This window comes from Syngnathus acus, chromosome 10, assembly GCF_901709675.1.
Source record: "Syngnathus acus chromosome 10, fSynAcu1.2, whole genome shotgun sequence".
In the NCBI taxonomy this organism is placed as follows: domain Eukaryota; kingdom Metazoa; phylum Chordata; class Actinopteri; order Syngnathiformes; family Syngnathidae; genus Syngnathus; species Syngnathus acus.
The window spans coordinates 16381992-16399391 of record NC_051095.1 but is presented as its reverse complement, the minus strand read 5'-3'; the positions used below and the strand labels follow the sequence as shown (position 1 = coordinate 16399391).

Here is a 17400-nt window from a genome sequence, read left to right as displayed (position 1 = left end):
TGTTTTTATTGTTGGATATAGGTAAAAGCAACAGCATAAAACAAATGGGAGTCCCTAAAAGTAGACAAATAGTATAGCAACTTTAGCCGTAAATGTGAAAACGTGAGCTACAACAGAAAGCCATCAGCTACATTAATACCTTGTTCACGTTCGAGCGAGGTGCCTACAAAGGTCTGCTGCATTGGACAGCCACAAGATAAAACTGCTTGTCAATCAGTAACACATCAAATCGGTGACCCTTTTTTTTTCAGAATGGAGAAGCCTCTCCCTATCATCAAGTCACTTCTTGTGGTTCTGCACTTCCAAAACTACCAAAAGAGCACTAAAAAAGCACGGGGCAGAATGAGTATGAGTAAAAAAATAAAACATGGCGAGAACTGGATTTTACCATTAGAAAAGGTTGTCAAATTAAAATAAACAGATGAACATTTTTGAATCCTACAAAAGCAAGGATCTTGATGATCTAAAACATACAGGCCTATACATATACGTAGTACTAAATGTAGTTGCTCTTACTCATGTGTATATTTAGGGTACCTTATTTTGTAACTTTAGATATTATTTTATCATTTTTAAAAAAGAACAGCTAAATAATTGATATTTTAACGAAAGAAAACGCTGTGAATATCCCTATTTCAAAGACAATTTAAATTGGTGAACATTTCTTACCTTCTCAGTATTAGGTAATGTTTGAGTCCTTGTAAAGGTGTCCCCTCCATTAATACTAATCAGTTCCGCTTCTACAGGTGGAAAGGGTGTGGGAAAAACCACCATGTCACTCTTGAGCGTGTCTGAGCTGAAGCACACGTCGTACTGCTGAGTCGCTTTGGAGTAAGACCAGCTCCCGTCAGGGTGGGTGGTGATCATCGGGGCGCCGTACCTGTCGAAATGTCCCTCCGTCTGTCTGTGGCATTTGAAGGCCACCAAAGTGACCAGACTGAGCAGGAAGATCAGCGACACGGCCACAATGGCGATGAGCAGGTACAAGTGCAAGTCAGAGAAGCTCTCCTCCTTGATGGGCACGTGTCTGAACTGAGTGTGATGGATGTCAGCTGTGCTTTCAAGCACCACCACGTCAAGAGACACAGTCGCTGACAGGGAGGCTTCTCCGTTATCACACACCGACACCACCAAGGGGTGACTTTTCAGGTCATTGTCACTCATTCGCCTCTTGGTGCGAATCTCCCCGGTGCTGGTTCCGATCCGGAAGAGGTTGTTGTTGCCTTTGGGCTCAGACAGGTGATAGGAGAGCAACGCGTTGTAGCCAGAGTCTGCATCCACTGCCCTGATCTTGGCCACAAAGTATCCCGCCTCAGCAGAATAGGGGATGCTCTCGCTGTTGACAGAGCCATGCTCAGAATAGGGAGCCAAAATGGTCGGACTGTTGTCATTCTCATCCAGGATAAAAACGTTGACAGTCACATTGCTGCTAAGTGGAGGAACACCAGAGTCTGTGGCCTGAACCTTGAACTGAAATGTCTTTATCTTTTCATAGTCAAAAGACTGCAAACTGACAATGTCTCCACTCTCTGAGTTGATATTTATCATTGTAGTTACTGGCACAGAGTGAGTCGTACTGGGCAAAAATGAGAAAATCACATGACCATTTTGATCAACGTCATCGTCCAATGCAGTCACTTTATGTATTACTGCCCCTGGTGAACTATTTTCTCTAATGTAAACATTAATGAGAGGCTCTGAGAAGTGAGGTGCGTTGTCATTAACATCCGAGATCTGAACATAAACAACACTTGTGCTGGACAGAGGGGGAGACCCTTCATCGATCGCAATAATGCTGACATTGTAAACAGATACTTTCTCTCTGTCAAGAGGACCACCAACAACCAAAGAATAATAATTCTTATAATTTGATTCAAGTTTGAAAGGCACATCATTTGTAATTTTACTTTGCACATGACCATTTTTCCCTCCATCTTTATCTAGGACTGAAACAAGAGCAACAGCAGTGCCAATTGTTGCATCTTCTTTCACTGTGTGCAACAACGATGTAACTGAAATTTCAGGGGCATTGTCATTGACATCCAAAACCTCAATCAATAATTTGGCATGTGATGTTTTAGGAAAACCAGCCCCATCACTGGCTTGTACTCTTATCTCAAAATTGCTCCTCTCTTCAAAATTTAAATTCTTTATGTTGGTAACAGTCCCGCTTGTTTTATCTATTGCAAACAAAGCATTCTGATTTCCCCGGCCCACCTCACTGAAGGAGAAAAACACTTGTCCATTTTGTCCTGCATCTAAATCCGTTGCATTTAATGTTATTATTGATGTGCCGATATCAATGTTCTCACGTACGCTAGCTTTGTAAAGGCTTTGACTAAAGACTGGAGCATTATCATTAATATCCAGCACATTCACCACAATAGTCATTGTACCCGATTTAGCTGGTGTTCCTCCATCAATAGCAGTCAATGTGAGTGTGATCACGGCCTGTTTTTCTCGGTCTAAAAGCTTCTGAAGCACTAATTCTGGCGTCACACTCTCACCTTTCTGTGCCTCAAGAGAGAAATGTTCATTTGGGCTTAACTTGTATGAATTGACCGTATTTTTACCAACATCTGCATCATGAGCTGGGTGAATGGGAAACTTTGTGATCAATTCTGTGTTTTCCGTAATATTTAACACCTGTGATCTGCTTAAGAATGTTGGATAATTGTCATTTACATCTAATATTGTTATTTCAATGCGATGTAATTTTAACGGATTATTAATGACGGCTTCTACACTGAGTGAACATTTGGCTTCATCTCCGCACAGTTCCTCCCGATCTATTCTCTCATTCACATAGAAAAGACCAGTCTTTAAATTTACCTCGAAATATTTCCTCTTAGCTCCCGCAACAATTTGAAACATGCGGGACTCCAAATCCTGGACATTCAAGCTCAAGTCCTTGGCAATATTTCCGACAACGGTCCCCACGTTCACCTCCTCCGCCACCGAGTAAGAGAGCTGGCCGCTCACGACTTCCCAGTAACACTCCAGCAACACGAATAGCAAATACATCCGCAAAGCGTTCCATCTGCCAGGCGCGCACATCTTTCCATACATCCTCTTACGGCAAAAAAAAGATAGAAATAGTGCAAAAAATGACAAGACTCGCCACTCGGTATGAAGGAAAAATCTGAACAGACGGAATTAATTTTGCCGTTGCATCAGTCTCTTTCACCGCCTGAGCTTCTTTGTTCGAATGACGAAAAACAGCACGTACTTTTGGGAGGAGCCCGGCTCCGAGGATGAAAGTGCGTCAATGCCACGGTCCACGGTGTCCTCTAGTGGACATTTGCAGTAACTACAGTAAAAAATCACACGACTATGATGCCATCGACCGCGAATATTCACTAAATTACTAAAACTATAAAATACCATTTTTGAAATACAGTTTGACTGCAGAGTGTGATATAAATACATGTCACTTTAATCTTGAAATACAACTGAATAGGAAGGTGCAACAAAATGTCCTCCAACAGTTTAGTCACTCAAATAGTGTTTCTTCAAGACAAACAAATGATTGTCTGGATTTTTCCTAATAGCCTCCAGCCTTTTCCACCGCAATGTATCTATGAAATGACGTGTACTAAATTCTACAAAATACAAATGTATATGTATAGTACCCTGAATAAACGTATTCACATTTAACTCTGACAAAACGCTGATTCATAATAATGCGTCGTGGCCGAAAAAACTGCGCTACACGCAGAATATAGTTCACGTTTTTACTGAACTTCCAGGTACATGTTCACACAGCACACTCTCTGTACAGGTTGTTGTTCCTCTTTTCTAACACGAATCGTGCATACGTCCTCTAGGGGTAAACTCCGAAAACAACATATACCACAGGCATCAGCACTAAGTGCATTCCTCTGGAAATCATATACATCTGAAACATGTATATAGGATGCGAGTATACCACACAAACACCAATGAAAACATTTGTTTAGCACCATGGACAGCACATCTCAAAATACAAGACGAAGAAACTTGAGCACTAACTTATTTTTTTTGTATTTCAAGAAGTAAAAAGTTCTATAGATGGGCCAATGCTGATGAATAAAATGAACATCCTTCTAATGCCCCAACAGACTCCAATGTCAATTCCTCAACAGATTGTTACATTTACCTTATCAGCATATACAACGTAAATCTACAGCATACTCAAATCACCACACGTTTTCCTTGTTTAAGACATTTCTTAATAATATGGACTGCATAGTAAGACAACAAAAGTGTTTTTTAGCAAACTCCCACACTTCAATTATTGCATCATTAACTTTAAGCTACACTTAGTGTTAACCCCTTACTAGTTGTTTTTGAAAAGACCATCATAACTTGAAAGTGTTATTTTCATAAATGATCAAAACAGCTAGCAACAAATAAAATAAAGTGGCCCTGAAGTACAAAGATATATACAGCCTACCTTCTCAGAGGTTGGCAGTGTCTGAGTCCTGGTAAAGGTGTCTCCTCCATTAATACTGATCAGTTCTGCTTCTACAGGTGGAAAGGGCGTGGGGAAAACCACCATGTCACTCTTGAGCGTGTCTGAGCTGAAGCACACGTCGTACTGCTGAGTCGCTTTGGAGTAAGACCAGCTCCCGTCGGGGTGGGTGGTGATCATCGGGGCGCCGTACCTGTCGAAATGTCCGTCTGTCTGTCTATGGCATCTGAAGACCACTAAAGTGACCAAGCTGAGCAGAAAGACCAGCGACACGGCCACAATGGCGATGAGCAGGTACAAGTGCAAGTCAGAGAAGCTCTCCTCCTTGATGGGCACGTGTCTGAACTGAGTGTGGTGGATGTCAGCTATGCTTTCAAGCACCACCACATCAAGAGACACAGTCGCTGACAGGGGGGCTTCTCCGTTATCACACACTGACACCACCAAGGGGTGACTTTTCAGGTCATTGTCACTCATTCGCCTCTTGGTGCGAATCTCCCCGGTGCTGGTTCCGATCCGGAAGAGGTTGTTGTTGCCTTTGGGCTCAGACAGGTGATAGGAGAGCAGCGCGTTGTAGCCAGAGTCTGCATCCACTGCCCTGATCTTGGCCACAAAGTATCCCGCCTCAGCAGAATAGGGGATGCTCTCGCTGTTGACGGAGCCATGCTCAGAATAGGGAGCCAAAATGGCCGGACTGTTGTCATTCTCATCCAGGATAAAAACGTTGACAGTCACGTTGCTACTGAGTGGAGGAATACCAGAGTCTGTGGCCTGAACTTTAAACTGAAACGTCTTTACCTTCTCATAGTCAAAAGATTGCAAACTGACAATGTCTCCACTCTCTGAGTTGATATTTATCATTGTAGTTATTGGTACAGATTGAGTTGTACTGGGCAAAAATGAGTAAGTCACAAGCCTATTTTGATCAACGTCATCGTCCAATGCAGTTACTTTATGTATTACTGCTCCTGGTGGACTATTTTCTTTAACGTAAACATTAATGAGGGGCTCTGAGAAGCGAGGTGCATTGTCATTAACATCTGAAATTTGCACATTTATAAAATTTGTGCTGGACAGAGGTGGGGTGCCTTCATCACTTGCAATAATGCTAATATTGTAATGAGATATGCTCTCTCTGTCAAGAGGACCACCAACAACCAAAGAATATGAGTTCTTGTAATTTGACTCAAGTTTGAAAGGCACATCTGTATCAATTTTACAGTTTACCAAACCATTTTTACCAGAATCTTTGTCTAACACAGAGACAATGGCAATGGCCGTGCCAATCGTTGCATCTTCTTTCACCGAGCTCAATAAAGATGTCACTGCAATTTCAGGGGCGTTGTCATTGACATCTAAAACTTCTACTAGCAATTTAGCATGAGAATTTAAGGGAGAAGCCCCTCCATCGCTGGCTCGTATTCGAAGTTCAAATGCATTCGATTGTTCAAAATCAATGTTTTCCCTATTTGTTACTGTTCCTGTTTTTTCATCAATAGAGAACATATTTGTCTGTTCCTCTCTCCCTCCTGTATTGAAAGAATAAAACACCTTTCCATTCTGTCCATCATCTAAATCAGTCGCATTTAATGTTATTATTGATGTGCCAATTTTAATATTTTCATATATGCTAGCTTTGTAGAGACTTTGACTAAATACAGGCGCATTATCATTAATGTCGAGTACATTCACAACAATAGTCATTGTGCCTGATTTCGGTGGTGTTCCTCCATCAATAGCAGTCAATGTGAGCGTAATGACGGCCTGTTTTTCTCGGTCTATAAGCCTCTGAAGCACTAACTCAGGAGTCACACTTTCTCCTCTTTGTACCTCAAGAGAAAAGTGTTCATTTGGGCTGAGCTTGTATGAATTGACCGTATTTTTACCAACATCTGCATCATGAGCTGGATGCAGAGGGAATTTTGATCCTACAGCAGTTGTAGTCTCACTAATGTTCAGCACCTCTTTATGACTAGAAAATACCGGGTAATTGTCATTTACATCTAATATTGTTATTTCAATCCGGTGCAATTTCAATGGATTATTAATCACAGTTTCTACACTGATTGAACACTTGGCTTGCTTTTTGCACAGTTCCTCTCGATCTATTCTCTCATTCACATAGAGGACGCCGGTCTTTAAGTTTACCTCGAAATATTTCCTCCTAGTTCCTGCAACAATCTGAAACATGCGGGACTCCAAATCGTGAACATTAAGGCTCAAATCCTTGGCAATGTTTCCCACAACGGTCCCCACATTCACTTCCTCCGCCACTGAGTAAGAGAGCTGGCCGCTCACGGCTTCCCAGTAACACTCCAGCAGCACGAAGAGCAAATACATCCACAAAGAGCTCCTTCTGCTCGACGCGCGCATCTTTCCTTATGTCCACGTAAGGCATAAAAGTAGAAATGGCGCAAAAACGTAGTAGATACGGATGGAAAATCGAAAGAAATTGAATGAATTCTTCCGTCTATTCACCCCGGGTGCATTCGTCCCATTCTCCGTCTGAGCTTCTTTGTTCCAATGACGAAATACAGCACGTATATTTGGGAGGAGCGCCGGTCGCGGATAAAGGCGTCAATTTCTTGGTCCATTGTGTCCTCTAGTGGACGTTTGCGTAAACTACAACTAACATCACACGACTATGATGCATATTGCTTAAAGTAAGTCCATTATAGAAACTACTGTATATATAAAATCTCATTTTAAAAATGCAGGGCTTGACTGCAGAAAGTGATATGAGGTTTCCATACGTCATATCAATCTGAAGAATATACCCGAATGGAATGATCATAACATAACAAATGATTTAATGGTTTACAACCCAACAGACATGTCGCTCCGATAAATTTACTTTTTCAGGACAAAAAAAAAATAGTGAAAGTATCATGCCAAAAGAATACCACATCCCAATTCCTGTCAACCCGAGATATATCAATGATAGTGTGAGTATAGGCAAGATTAAAAATGAGTAACTTTGAACAGATATAGCTTACTCCTGCATTAATTTATTCATATTCAATTATGGCAAAATGCTAATTCGTAAACCCCCATAAAAAATGTGCTCAGAACCATGGACAACACATCCCAAAATACAAGACTGTCAGCAGCTACTGCGAGACAAACCTAAATACTGTCATATTTTCACTAGTATTTCAACAAGTGCAAACTCTGACATGTGACAATGTTGATGGATAAGATAAACCCCTCTCTATTGCTCAACATGACAACATCAGTTCCTCAACATCGCTACTAGTAACATTTACACTATCATTGATACAAAAAATTAATGTACCACATACTAGAAGCGAACCACCATACTCCTGTTCCTTGTTTGAAACATTAGTTCAAAGAAGCTATGAAATCTAAATCTGAAATTAAGACATCAGAAATGCTTTTTCTTGCAAAACCCCAAGATTTCACTTAATGTGTATTCATATTATGGGTGCATTGACAAGTTGGTGTTTGAAAAGACCACCATAACCAAAAATAGTTGCCTACATGTATTTGTGGAGTTATTTTCTTTTTTGAGTGAAGACTAGAGTGACATAATAAAGCAATCCGGAAAGTACAAACAAACGTATATCCTACCTTTTCAGTGTTAGGAAGAGTTTGAGTCCTGGTAAAGGTGTCCCCTCCATTAATACTGATCAGTTCTGCTTCTACAGGTGGAAAGGGCGTGGGAAAAACCACCATGTCACTCTTGAGCGTGTCTGAGCTGAAGCACACGTCGTACTGCTGAGTCGCTTTGGAGTAAGACCAGCTCCCATCAGGGTGGGTGGTGATCATCGGGGTGCCGTACCTGTCGAAATGTCCCTCCGTCTGTCTGTGGCATTTGAAGGCCACCAAAGTGACCAGACTGAGCAGGAAGACCAGCGACACAGCCACAATGGCGATGAGCAGGTACAAGTGCAAGTCGGAGAAACTCTCTTCCTTGATGGGCACGTGTCTGAACTGAGTGTGGTGGATGTCAGCTGTGCTTTCAAGCACCACCACATCAAGAGACACAGTCGCTGACAGGGGGGCTTCTCCGTTATCACACACCGACACCACCAAAGGGTGACTTTTCAGGTCATTGTCACTCATTCGCCTCTTGGTGCGAATCTCCCCGGTGCTGGTTCCGATCCGGAAGAGGTTGTTGTTGCCTTTGGGCTCAGACAGGTGATAGGAGAGCAGCGCGTTGTAGCCAGAGTCTGCATCCACTGACCTGATCTTGGCCACAAAGTATCCCGCCTCAGCAGAATAGGGGATGCTCTCACTGTTGACGGAGCCATGCTCAGAATAGGGAGCCAAAATGGTCGGACTGTTGTCATTCTCATCCAGGATAAAAACGTTGACAGTCACGTTGCTACTGAGTGGAGGAACACCAGAGTCTGTGGCCTGAACTTTAAACTGAAACGTCTTTAACTTCTCATAGTCAAAAGATTGCAAACTCACAATGTCTCCACTCTCTGCGTTGATGTTTATCATCGTAGTTATTGGCACAGACTGAGTCCTACTTGGTGAAAATGAGTAAGTCACATGCCCATTTTGATCAATGTCATTATCCAGTGCAGTCACTCGATGTATTACTGCCCCTGGTTGACTATTTTCTCTAATATAAACATTAATGAGAGGCTCTGAGAAGTGAGGTGCATTGTCATTAACATCTGAAATTTGCACATTAATAACACTTGTGCTGGATAGAGGTGGAGAACCTTCATCCATCGCAATAATGCTAATATTGTAAACATATATGCTCTCTCTGTCAAGAGGACCACCAACAACCAAAGAATATGAGTTCTTGTAATTTGACTCAAGTTTGAAAGGCACATCTGTATCAATTTTACAGTTCACCAAACCATTTTTACCAGAATCTTTGTCTAACACAGAGACAATGGCAATGGCCGTGCCAATCGTTACATCTTCTTTCACTGAGCTCAATAAAGATGTTACTGAAATTTCTGGGGCGTTGTCATTGACATCTAAAACTTCTATTAGCAATTTGGCATGAGAAGTTAAGGGAGAACCCCCTCCGTCACTGGCTCGTACTCGAAGTTCAAATGCATTTGTTTGTTCAAAGTCAATGTTTTCCTTATTTGTTACTGTTCCTGTTTTTTCATCAATAGAGAACATATTTGTTTGCTTCTCTCTCCCGCCTGCATTAAAAGAGTAGAACACTAATCCATTTTGCCCTGCATCTAAATCAGTAGCGTTTAATGTTATTATTGATGTGCCAATCTCAATGTTCTCGTGTAGACTAACTTTGTAGAGACTTTGACTAAATATTGGAATATTGTCATTACTGTCGAGCACATTCACAACAATAGCCATTGTGCCTGATTTTGGTGGTGTTCCTCCATCAATAGCAGTCAACCTGAGCGTGATCACGGCCTGTTTTTCTCTGTCTAAAAGCTTCTGAAGCACCAATTCAGGAGTCAAACTCTCTCCTCTTTGAACGTCAAGAAAAAAGTGTTCATTTTGGCTGAGCTTGTATGAATTGACATTATTTTTACCTACGTCTGCGTCGTGAGCAGGGTGCAGAGGAAATTTTGATCCTATTGGTGTAGTCTCACTTATGTTAAGAACCTCTACATGACTAGAAAACAATGGATAATTGTCATTTACATCTAATATTATAATTTCAATGCGGTGTAATTTTAATGGATTGTTAATGACAGCTTCTACACTGAGTGAACATTTGGCTTCATCTCCACACAGTTCCTCTCGATCTATTCTCTCATTAACAAAGAGGACGCCAGTCTTTAGGTTTACCTCAAAGTACTTCCTTTTCGTTCCTGCAACGATCTGAAACATGCGGGACTCCAAATCCTGAACATTCAAGCTTAAATCCTTGGCAATATTTCCCACAACGGTCCCCACATTCACCTCCTCCGCCACCGAGTAAGAGAGCTGGCCGCTCGCGGCTTCCCAGGAACACTCCAGAAGCACGAAAAACAAATACATCCGCACAGAGCTCCATCTGTCCAACGCGCGCATCTTTCTATGCATCCACATGAGGCATAAAGGACTAAATGGTGCAAAAACAGATTTCTGTCTTGATAAGAAGAGAAATCCAAACAAAATGTATTATAATGCTTCCGCGGAACGATCCCCGTCTCTTTCACCGTCTGAGCTTCTTTGTTCCAATGATAAAAAATGAAATCCGCACGTACAACTGGGAGGAGCCCCCGCTATGGACCAGGGTGCTCAAATGCCACGGTCCACTGTGTCCTCTAGTGGACAATTTCTTGAACTACAACCAAATTAACACAACTACGATAAAACAATAAATCCATTAAAATGTATAGCATCTCTGACAAACAAATGACAAAAAAAATCACTAACATTTAATAGTACTCTCTTAACTATAAATACCAGCAATAAATTTAAGCATTTTCCCCCAAAACAATCAAATATGCAACGAGCGGCATATCAGCAGCAACACCGAAATGAAAATACAGAACATGTACATTTTTCCCCGCATGTATAATCCTGAAAATACGTCAAGAAATAAAACATTGACATCAGCACCATGGACAGCGAGACTCGCACTACTGTAAAGACAGTTTCAAAAATGCCAATCAAGCTGTCTTCAAACTATTTTAAATTCTTTGATTTTAAAAAGTATAATGTTGGAAAACACTCTTCCCCTCGAGTAGTCAACAAACTCCGATGTTAAATACTTAAGTTGCCTATTTACCAAGTAAACATTAACGTCAAATGTAGTGTATGTAAAGACTTGTTTTGTTTGCATGAAACGGTTTGTGCAATTATGGAGCAAACGTACTTGATTCAAACCAGTGAATATTTGGTATTTTGACTACAGTATTGACATTTCAAAAGACAAAACAGTTATGAAGCTATATGAAGAAGTGGACAGCCTACCTTCTCAGTGTTAGGAAGAGTTTGAGTCCTTGTAAAGGTGTCTCCTCCATTAATACTGATCAGTTCTGCCTCTACAGGTGGAAAGGGGGTGGGGAAAACCACCATGTCACTCTTGAGCGTGTCTGAGCTGAAGCATACGTCGTACTGCTGAGTCGCTTTCGAGTAAGACCAGCTCCCGTCGGGGTGGGTGGTGATCATCGGGGCGCCGTACCTGTCGAAATGTCCCTCCGTCTGTCTGTGGCATTTGAAGGCCACCAAAGTGACCAGACTGAGTAGGAAGACCAGCGACACAGCCACAATGGCGATGAGCAGGTACAAGTGCAAGTCGGAGAAAATCTCTTCCTTGATGGGCACGTGTCTGAACTGAGTGTGGTGGATGTCAGCTGTGCTTTCAAGCACCACCACATCAAGAGACACAGTCGCTGACAGGGGGGCTTCTCCGTTATCACACACCGACACCACCAAAGGGTGACTTTTCAGGTCATTGTCACTCATTCGCCTCTTGGTGCGAATCTCCCCGGTGCTGGTTCCGATCCGGAAGAGGTTGTTGTTGCCTTTGGGCTCAGACAGGTGATAGGAGAGCAGCGCGTTGTAGCCAGAGTCTGCATCCACTGCCCTGATCTTGGCCACAAAGTATCCCGCCTCAGCAGAATAGGGGATGCTCTCGCTGTTGACGGAGCCATGCTCAGAATAGGGAGCCAAAATGGTCGGACTGTTGTCATTCTCATCCAGGATAAAAACGTTGACAGTCACATTGCTGCTGAGTGGAGGAACACCAGAGTCTGTTGCCTGAACTTTAAACTGAAACGTCTTTACCTTCTCATAGTCAAAAGACTGCAAACTGACAATGTCGCCACTCTCTGAGTTGATATTTATCATTGTAGTTACTGGCACAGAGTGAGTCGTACTGGGCAAAAATGAGAAAGTCACATGACCATTTTGATCAACGTCATCGTCCAGTGCAGTCACTTTATGTATTACTGCCCCTGGTGGACTATTTTCTCTAATGTAAACATTAATGAGAGGCTCTGAGAAGTGAGGTGCATTGTCATTAACATCGGAGATGTGCACACTTATAAAACTTGTGCTGGACAGAGGTGGAGAACCTTCATCGATCGCAATAATGCTGATATTGTACACAGATACGCTCTCTCTGTCAAGAGGACCACCAACAACCAAAGAATAATAATTTTTATAGTTCAACTCAAGTTTAAAAGGCACATCATTTTTAATTTTAGTGAGCACTATACCATTTTTACCATCATCTTTGTCCAAGATCGAAACAAGAGCAACAGCGGTGCCAATCGCTGCATCTTCTTTTACTGCATGCAACAATGATGTAACTGAAATTTCAGGTGCATTGTCATTGACATCTAAAACCTCAATCAATAATTTGGCATGTGAAATCATTGGGAAAGCTGCTCCATCACTGGCTTGTACTCTTATTTCAAATACATTTTCATCTTCGAAATTTAAATTTTTTATGTTTGTTAAAGTGCCAGTTGTTTTTTCAATTGCAAAAATGTCATTCTGCTCCCCCCTACCGACTTCACTGAAAGAATAGAAGACTTGACCATTTTGTCCTGCATCTAAATCCGTCGCATTTAATGTTATTATTGATGTGCCAATCTCAATGTTTTCACGTACACTGGCTTTGTAGAGACTCTGACTAAATATTGGAGCATTGTCATTAATGTCCAGCACATTCACAACAATAGTCATTGTTCCCGATCTTGGTGGTGTTCCTCCATCAATAGCAGTCAACGTGAGGATGATGATGGCCTGTTTTTCTCGGTCTAACAGCCTCTGAAGCACTAACTCAGGAGTCACACTATCGCCTCTTTGTACCTCAAGAGAAAAGTGTTCATTTGGGCTGAGCTTGTATGAATTGACATTATTTTTACCTACATCTGCATCGTGAGCTGGATGCAGTGGGAATTTAGTTCCTGCTGCTGTATTTTCAGTGATATTTATCATCTGTGATTTGCTCGTAAATAATGGATAGTTATCATTTACGTCCAATATAATCATTTCTATACGGTATAACTTCAATGGATTATTAATCACAGCCTCAACAATCAGTGAACACTTGGCTTGCTTTTTGCACAGTTCCTCTCGATCGATTCTCTCATTCACATAGAGGACGCCAGTCTTTAGGTTTACCTCAAAGTATTTCCTTTTGGTTCCCGCAACGATCTGAAACATGCGGGACTCCAAATCGTGAACATTAAGATTCAAGTCCTTGGCAATATTTCCTATAACGGTCCCCACGTTCACCTCCTCCGCCACCGAGTAAGAGAGCTGGCCGCTCGCGGCTTCCCAGTAACGCTCCAGCAGCACGAAAAACAAATATATCCTCAAAGAACTCCATCTGTCCAACGCGCGCATCTTTCCATGCATCCACATGAGGCACAAAGGAATAAATGGTGCAAAAACAGATTTCTGACTCGGTAGGAAGAAAAATCCAAACAAAATAAATTATAATGCTTCCGCGGAACGATCCCAGTCTCTTTCCCCGTCTGAGCTTCTTTGTTCCAATGATAAAAAATGAAATCCGCACGTACAACTGGGAGGAGCCCCCGCTATGGACTATGGTGCTCAAATGCCACGGTCCACTGTGTCCTCTAGTGGACATTTTTTGAACTACAACCAAATTAACACAACTACGATCAAACAATAAATCCTTTCAAAAGTATCACACCGCTTACAAACAAATAACAAAAAAACACTGACATTAATAGCACTCTCTTAAACACAAATATCACCAATACATTTAAGCATTTCTTCCCCCAAAACAATCAAATATGCAACGAGCAGCATATCAGCAGCAACACCGGCATGAAAATACAGAACATGTAATTTTTTTCCCCGCATGTGTAATCCTGAGTCAAGAAAGAACCATTAACATCAGCACCATGGACAGCGAGACTCGCACTACTGTAAAGACAGTTTCAAAAATGCCAATAAAGCAGTCTTCAAACTAGTTCAAATTCTTTGATTATAAAAGGTATAATAATATTGGAAAACATTCTTCCCCTCGAGTAGTCAGCAAACTCCGATGTTCAATACTCAAGTTCCCTATTTACCAAGTAAACATTAACGTCAAATGTAGTGTATGTAAAGACTTGTTTTGTTTGTATGAAACGGTTTGTGCAATTATGGAGCAAACATACTTGATTCAAACCAGTGAATATTTGGCATTTTAACTAGAGTATTGACATTTCAAAAGACAAAACAGTTATAAAGCTATATGAAGAAGTGCACAGCCTACCTTCTCAGTGTTAGGAAGAGTTTGAGTCCTGGTAAAGGTGTCTCCTCCATTTATACTAATCAGTTCTGCCTCTACAGGCGGAAAGGGGGTGGGGAAAACCACCATGTCACTCTTGAGCGTGTCTGAGCTGAAGCACACGTCGTACTGCTGAGTCGCTTTGGAGTAAGACCAGCTCCCGTCGGGATGGGTGGTGATCATCGGGGCGCCGTACCTGTCGAAATGTCCGTCCGCCTGTCTGTGGCATTTGAAGGCCACTAAAGTGACCAGGCTGACCAGGAAGACCAGCGACACGGCCACAATGGCGATGAGCAGGTACAAGTGCAAGTCAGAGAAGCTCTCCTCCTTGATGGGCACGTGTCTGAACTGAGTGTGGTGGATGTCAGCTGTGCTTTCAAGCACCACCACGTCAAGAGAGACAGTTGCTGACAGGGAGGCTTCTCCGTTATCACACACAGACACCACCAAAGGGTGACTTTTCAGGTCATTGTCACTCATTCGCCTCTTGGTGCGAATCTCCCCGGTGCTGGTTCCGATCCGGAAGAGGTTGTTGTTGCCTTTGGGCTCAGACAGGTGATAGGAGAGCAGCGCGTTGTAGCCAGAGTCTGCATCCACTGCCCTGATCTTGGCCACAAAGTACCCCGCCTCAGCAGAATAGGGGATGCTCTCACTGTTGACGGAGCCATGCTCAGAATAGGGAGCCAAAATGGCCGGACTGTTGTCATTCTCATCCAGAATGAAAACATTGACAGTCACGTTGCTGCTGAGTGGAGGAACACCAGAGTCTGTAGCGTGAACTTTAAACTGAAAGGTCTTTACCTTCTCATAGTCAAAAGATTGCAAACTGACAATGTCTCCATTCTCTGAATTAATGTTAATCATTGTCGTTATCGGAATTGAGACAGTTTTACTTTGCACAAAGGAGTACGTCACTTGCCCATTTTGATCAATGTCATCATCGACTGCAGTCACTCTATGAATGACTGCTCCCGGTGAGCTGTTTTCTTTGATATAAACATTAATAAGGGGTTCTGAGAAGCGAGGAGTGTTGTCATTTATATCAGAAATATGAACATAAACTACACTGGTGCTGGATAGAGGTGGGTTTCCTTCATCACTTGCCATAATGCTAATATTGTAATGAGATATGCTCTCTCTGTCAAGAGGACCACCAACAACCAAAGAATATGAGTTTTTGTAATTTGACTCAAGTTTGAAAGGCACATCTGTATCAATTTTACAGTGCACCAAGCCATTTTTACCACCATCTTTATCTAACACAGAGACAATGGCAATGGCCGTGCCAATCGTTGCATCTTCTTTCACTGAGCTCAATAAAGATGTAACTGCAATTTCAGGGGCGTTGTCATTGACGTCTAAAACTTCTATTAGCAATTTGGCATGAGAAGTTAAGGGAGAAGTCCCTCCATCATTAGCTTGTATTCTGAGTTCAAATGCACTTGATTTTTCAAAGTCTACATTTTCCTTATTAGTTACTGTTCCCGTTAGTTCATCAATAGAGAACATATTTGTTTGCTTCTCTCTTCCTCCTGCATTAAAAGAATAGAATACTAGTCCATTTTGCCCGGCATCTAAATCAGTTGCATTTACTGTTATTATTGATGTGCCAATTTCAATGTTTTCACGTACACTGGCTTTGTAGAGACTTTGACTAAATACTGGCGCATTATCATTAATGTCGAGTACATTCACAACAATAGTCATTGTGCCTGATTTTGGTGGTGTTCCTCCATCAATAGCAGTCAATGTGAGTGTGATGATGGCCTGTTTTTCTCTGTCTAAAAGCCTCTGAAGCACTAACTCAGGAGTCACACTTTCTACTTTTTGTACCTCAAGAGAAAAGTGTTCATTTGGACTGAGCTTGTATGAATTGACATTATTTTTACCTACGTCTGCATCGTGAGCTGGATGCAGAGGGAATTTTGATGCTACTGCTGTTGTCTCACTAATTTTCAGCATCTGTGTGTGACTAGAAAATAATGGATAATTGTCATTTACATCTAATATTGTTATTTCAATGCGATGTAATTTTAACGGATTGTTAATGACAGCTTCTACACTGAGTGAACATTTGGCTTCATCTCCACACAGTTCTTCTCGATCTATTCTCTCATTCACATAGAGAAGACCAGTCTTTAAATTCACCTCAAAATATTTCCTCTTAGCTCCCGCAACAATTTGAAACATGCGAGACTCCAAATCCTGAACATTCAAGCTTAAATCCTTGGCAATATTTCCCACAACGGTACCCACGTTCACCTCCTCCGCCACAGAGTAAGAGAGCTGGCCGCTCGCAGCTTCCCAGTAACACTCCAGCAGCATAAAGAACAAATATATCCGCACAGAGCTCCATCTGTCCAGGGCGCGCATCTTTCCATGCATCCACATGAGGCATAAAAGAATAATTCCGAATAAATGGTGGAAGGATGGACTCGATATGAAGGGACAATCAAAACAAACTCAACCTAACGATGCCCGGTGCACTTATCTCTTTCACTGTCTGAGCTTCTTTGTTCCAATAACGAAAAACAGCACGTATTTGGGAGGAGCCCCACGCCGCGGACAAGAGTGCTCAATATGCCACGGTCTATTGTGCTCTCTAGTGGATATTTTTATGAACAACAACCAGCATCACAGGGCAAAGCAGAATAATGTACCTTTCAGAAGAAGAGGAAAGTAGACTATGACTAGACAGTCTAATTTATTTTTCAGACCTGTCAATTCTATTAAGAAACAGTGAAATACAATGAAAATATAGTTGAGTGACTTGACTTCATTTGAACATACATGT

The 17400-nt window shown here is 41.9% G+C and overlaps 1 protein-coding gene across 23 annotated transcripts in view; it reads right to left on the bottom strand.

Moving 5' to 3' along the window:
• The window catches only part of LOC119128674 (protocadherin alpha-C2-like), a 152471-nt gene that overhangs the window by 46616 nt on the left and 88455 nt on the right, over positions 1 to 17400 (bottom strand). Inside the window, exon 1 of one of the 23 annotated variants that reach the window (XM_037261340.1) lies at positions 14592 to 17194. The exons of 18 other annotated variants lie outside the window; for them this stretch is intronic. In XM_037261340.1, coding sequence (XP_037117235.1) covers positions 14592 to 16997 — 2406 coding nt within the window. In that variant the 5' untranslated portion in view covers positions 16998 to 17194. Of the gene's footprint in view, positions 1 to 669; positions 4396 to 4435; positions 7825 to 8044; positions 11069 to 11320; positions 13855 to 14591; positions 17195 to 17400 lie in introns of those variants that run through there. 4 more of the 23 variants (XM_037261339.1, XM_037261341.1, XM_037261343.1 and 1 more) reach the window with 4 other exon arrangements.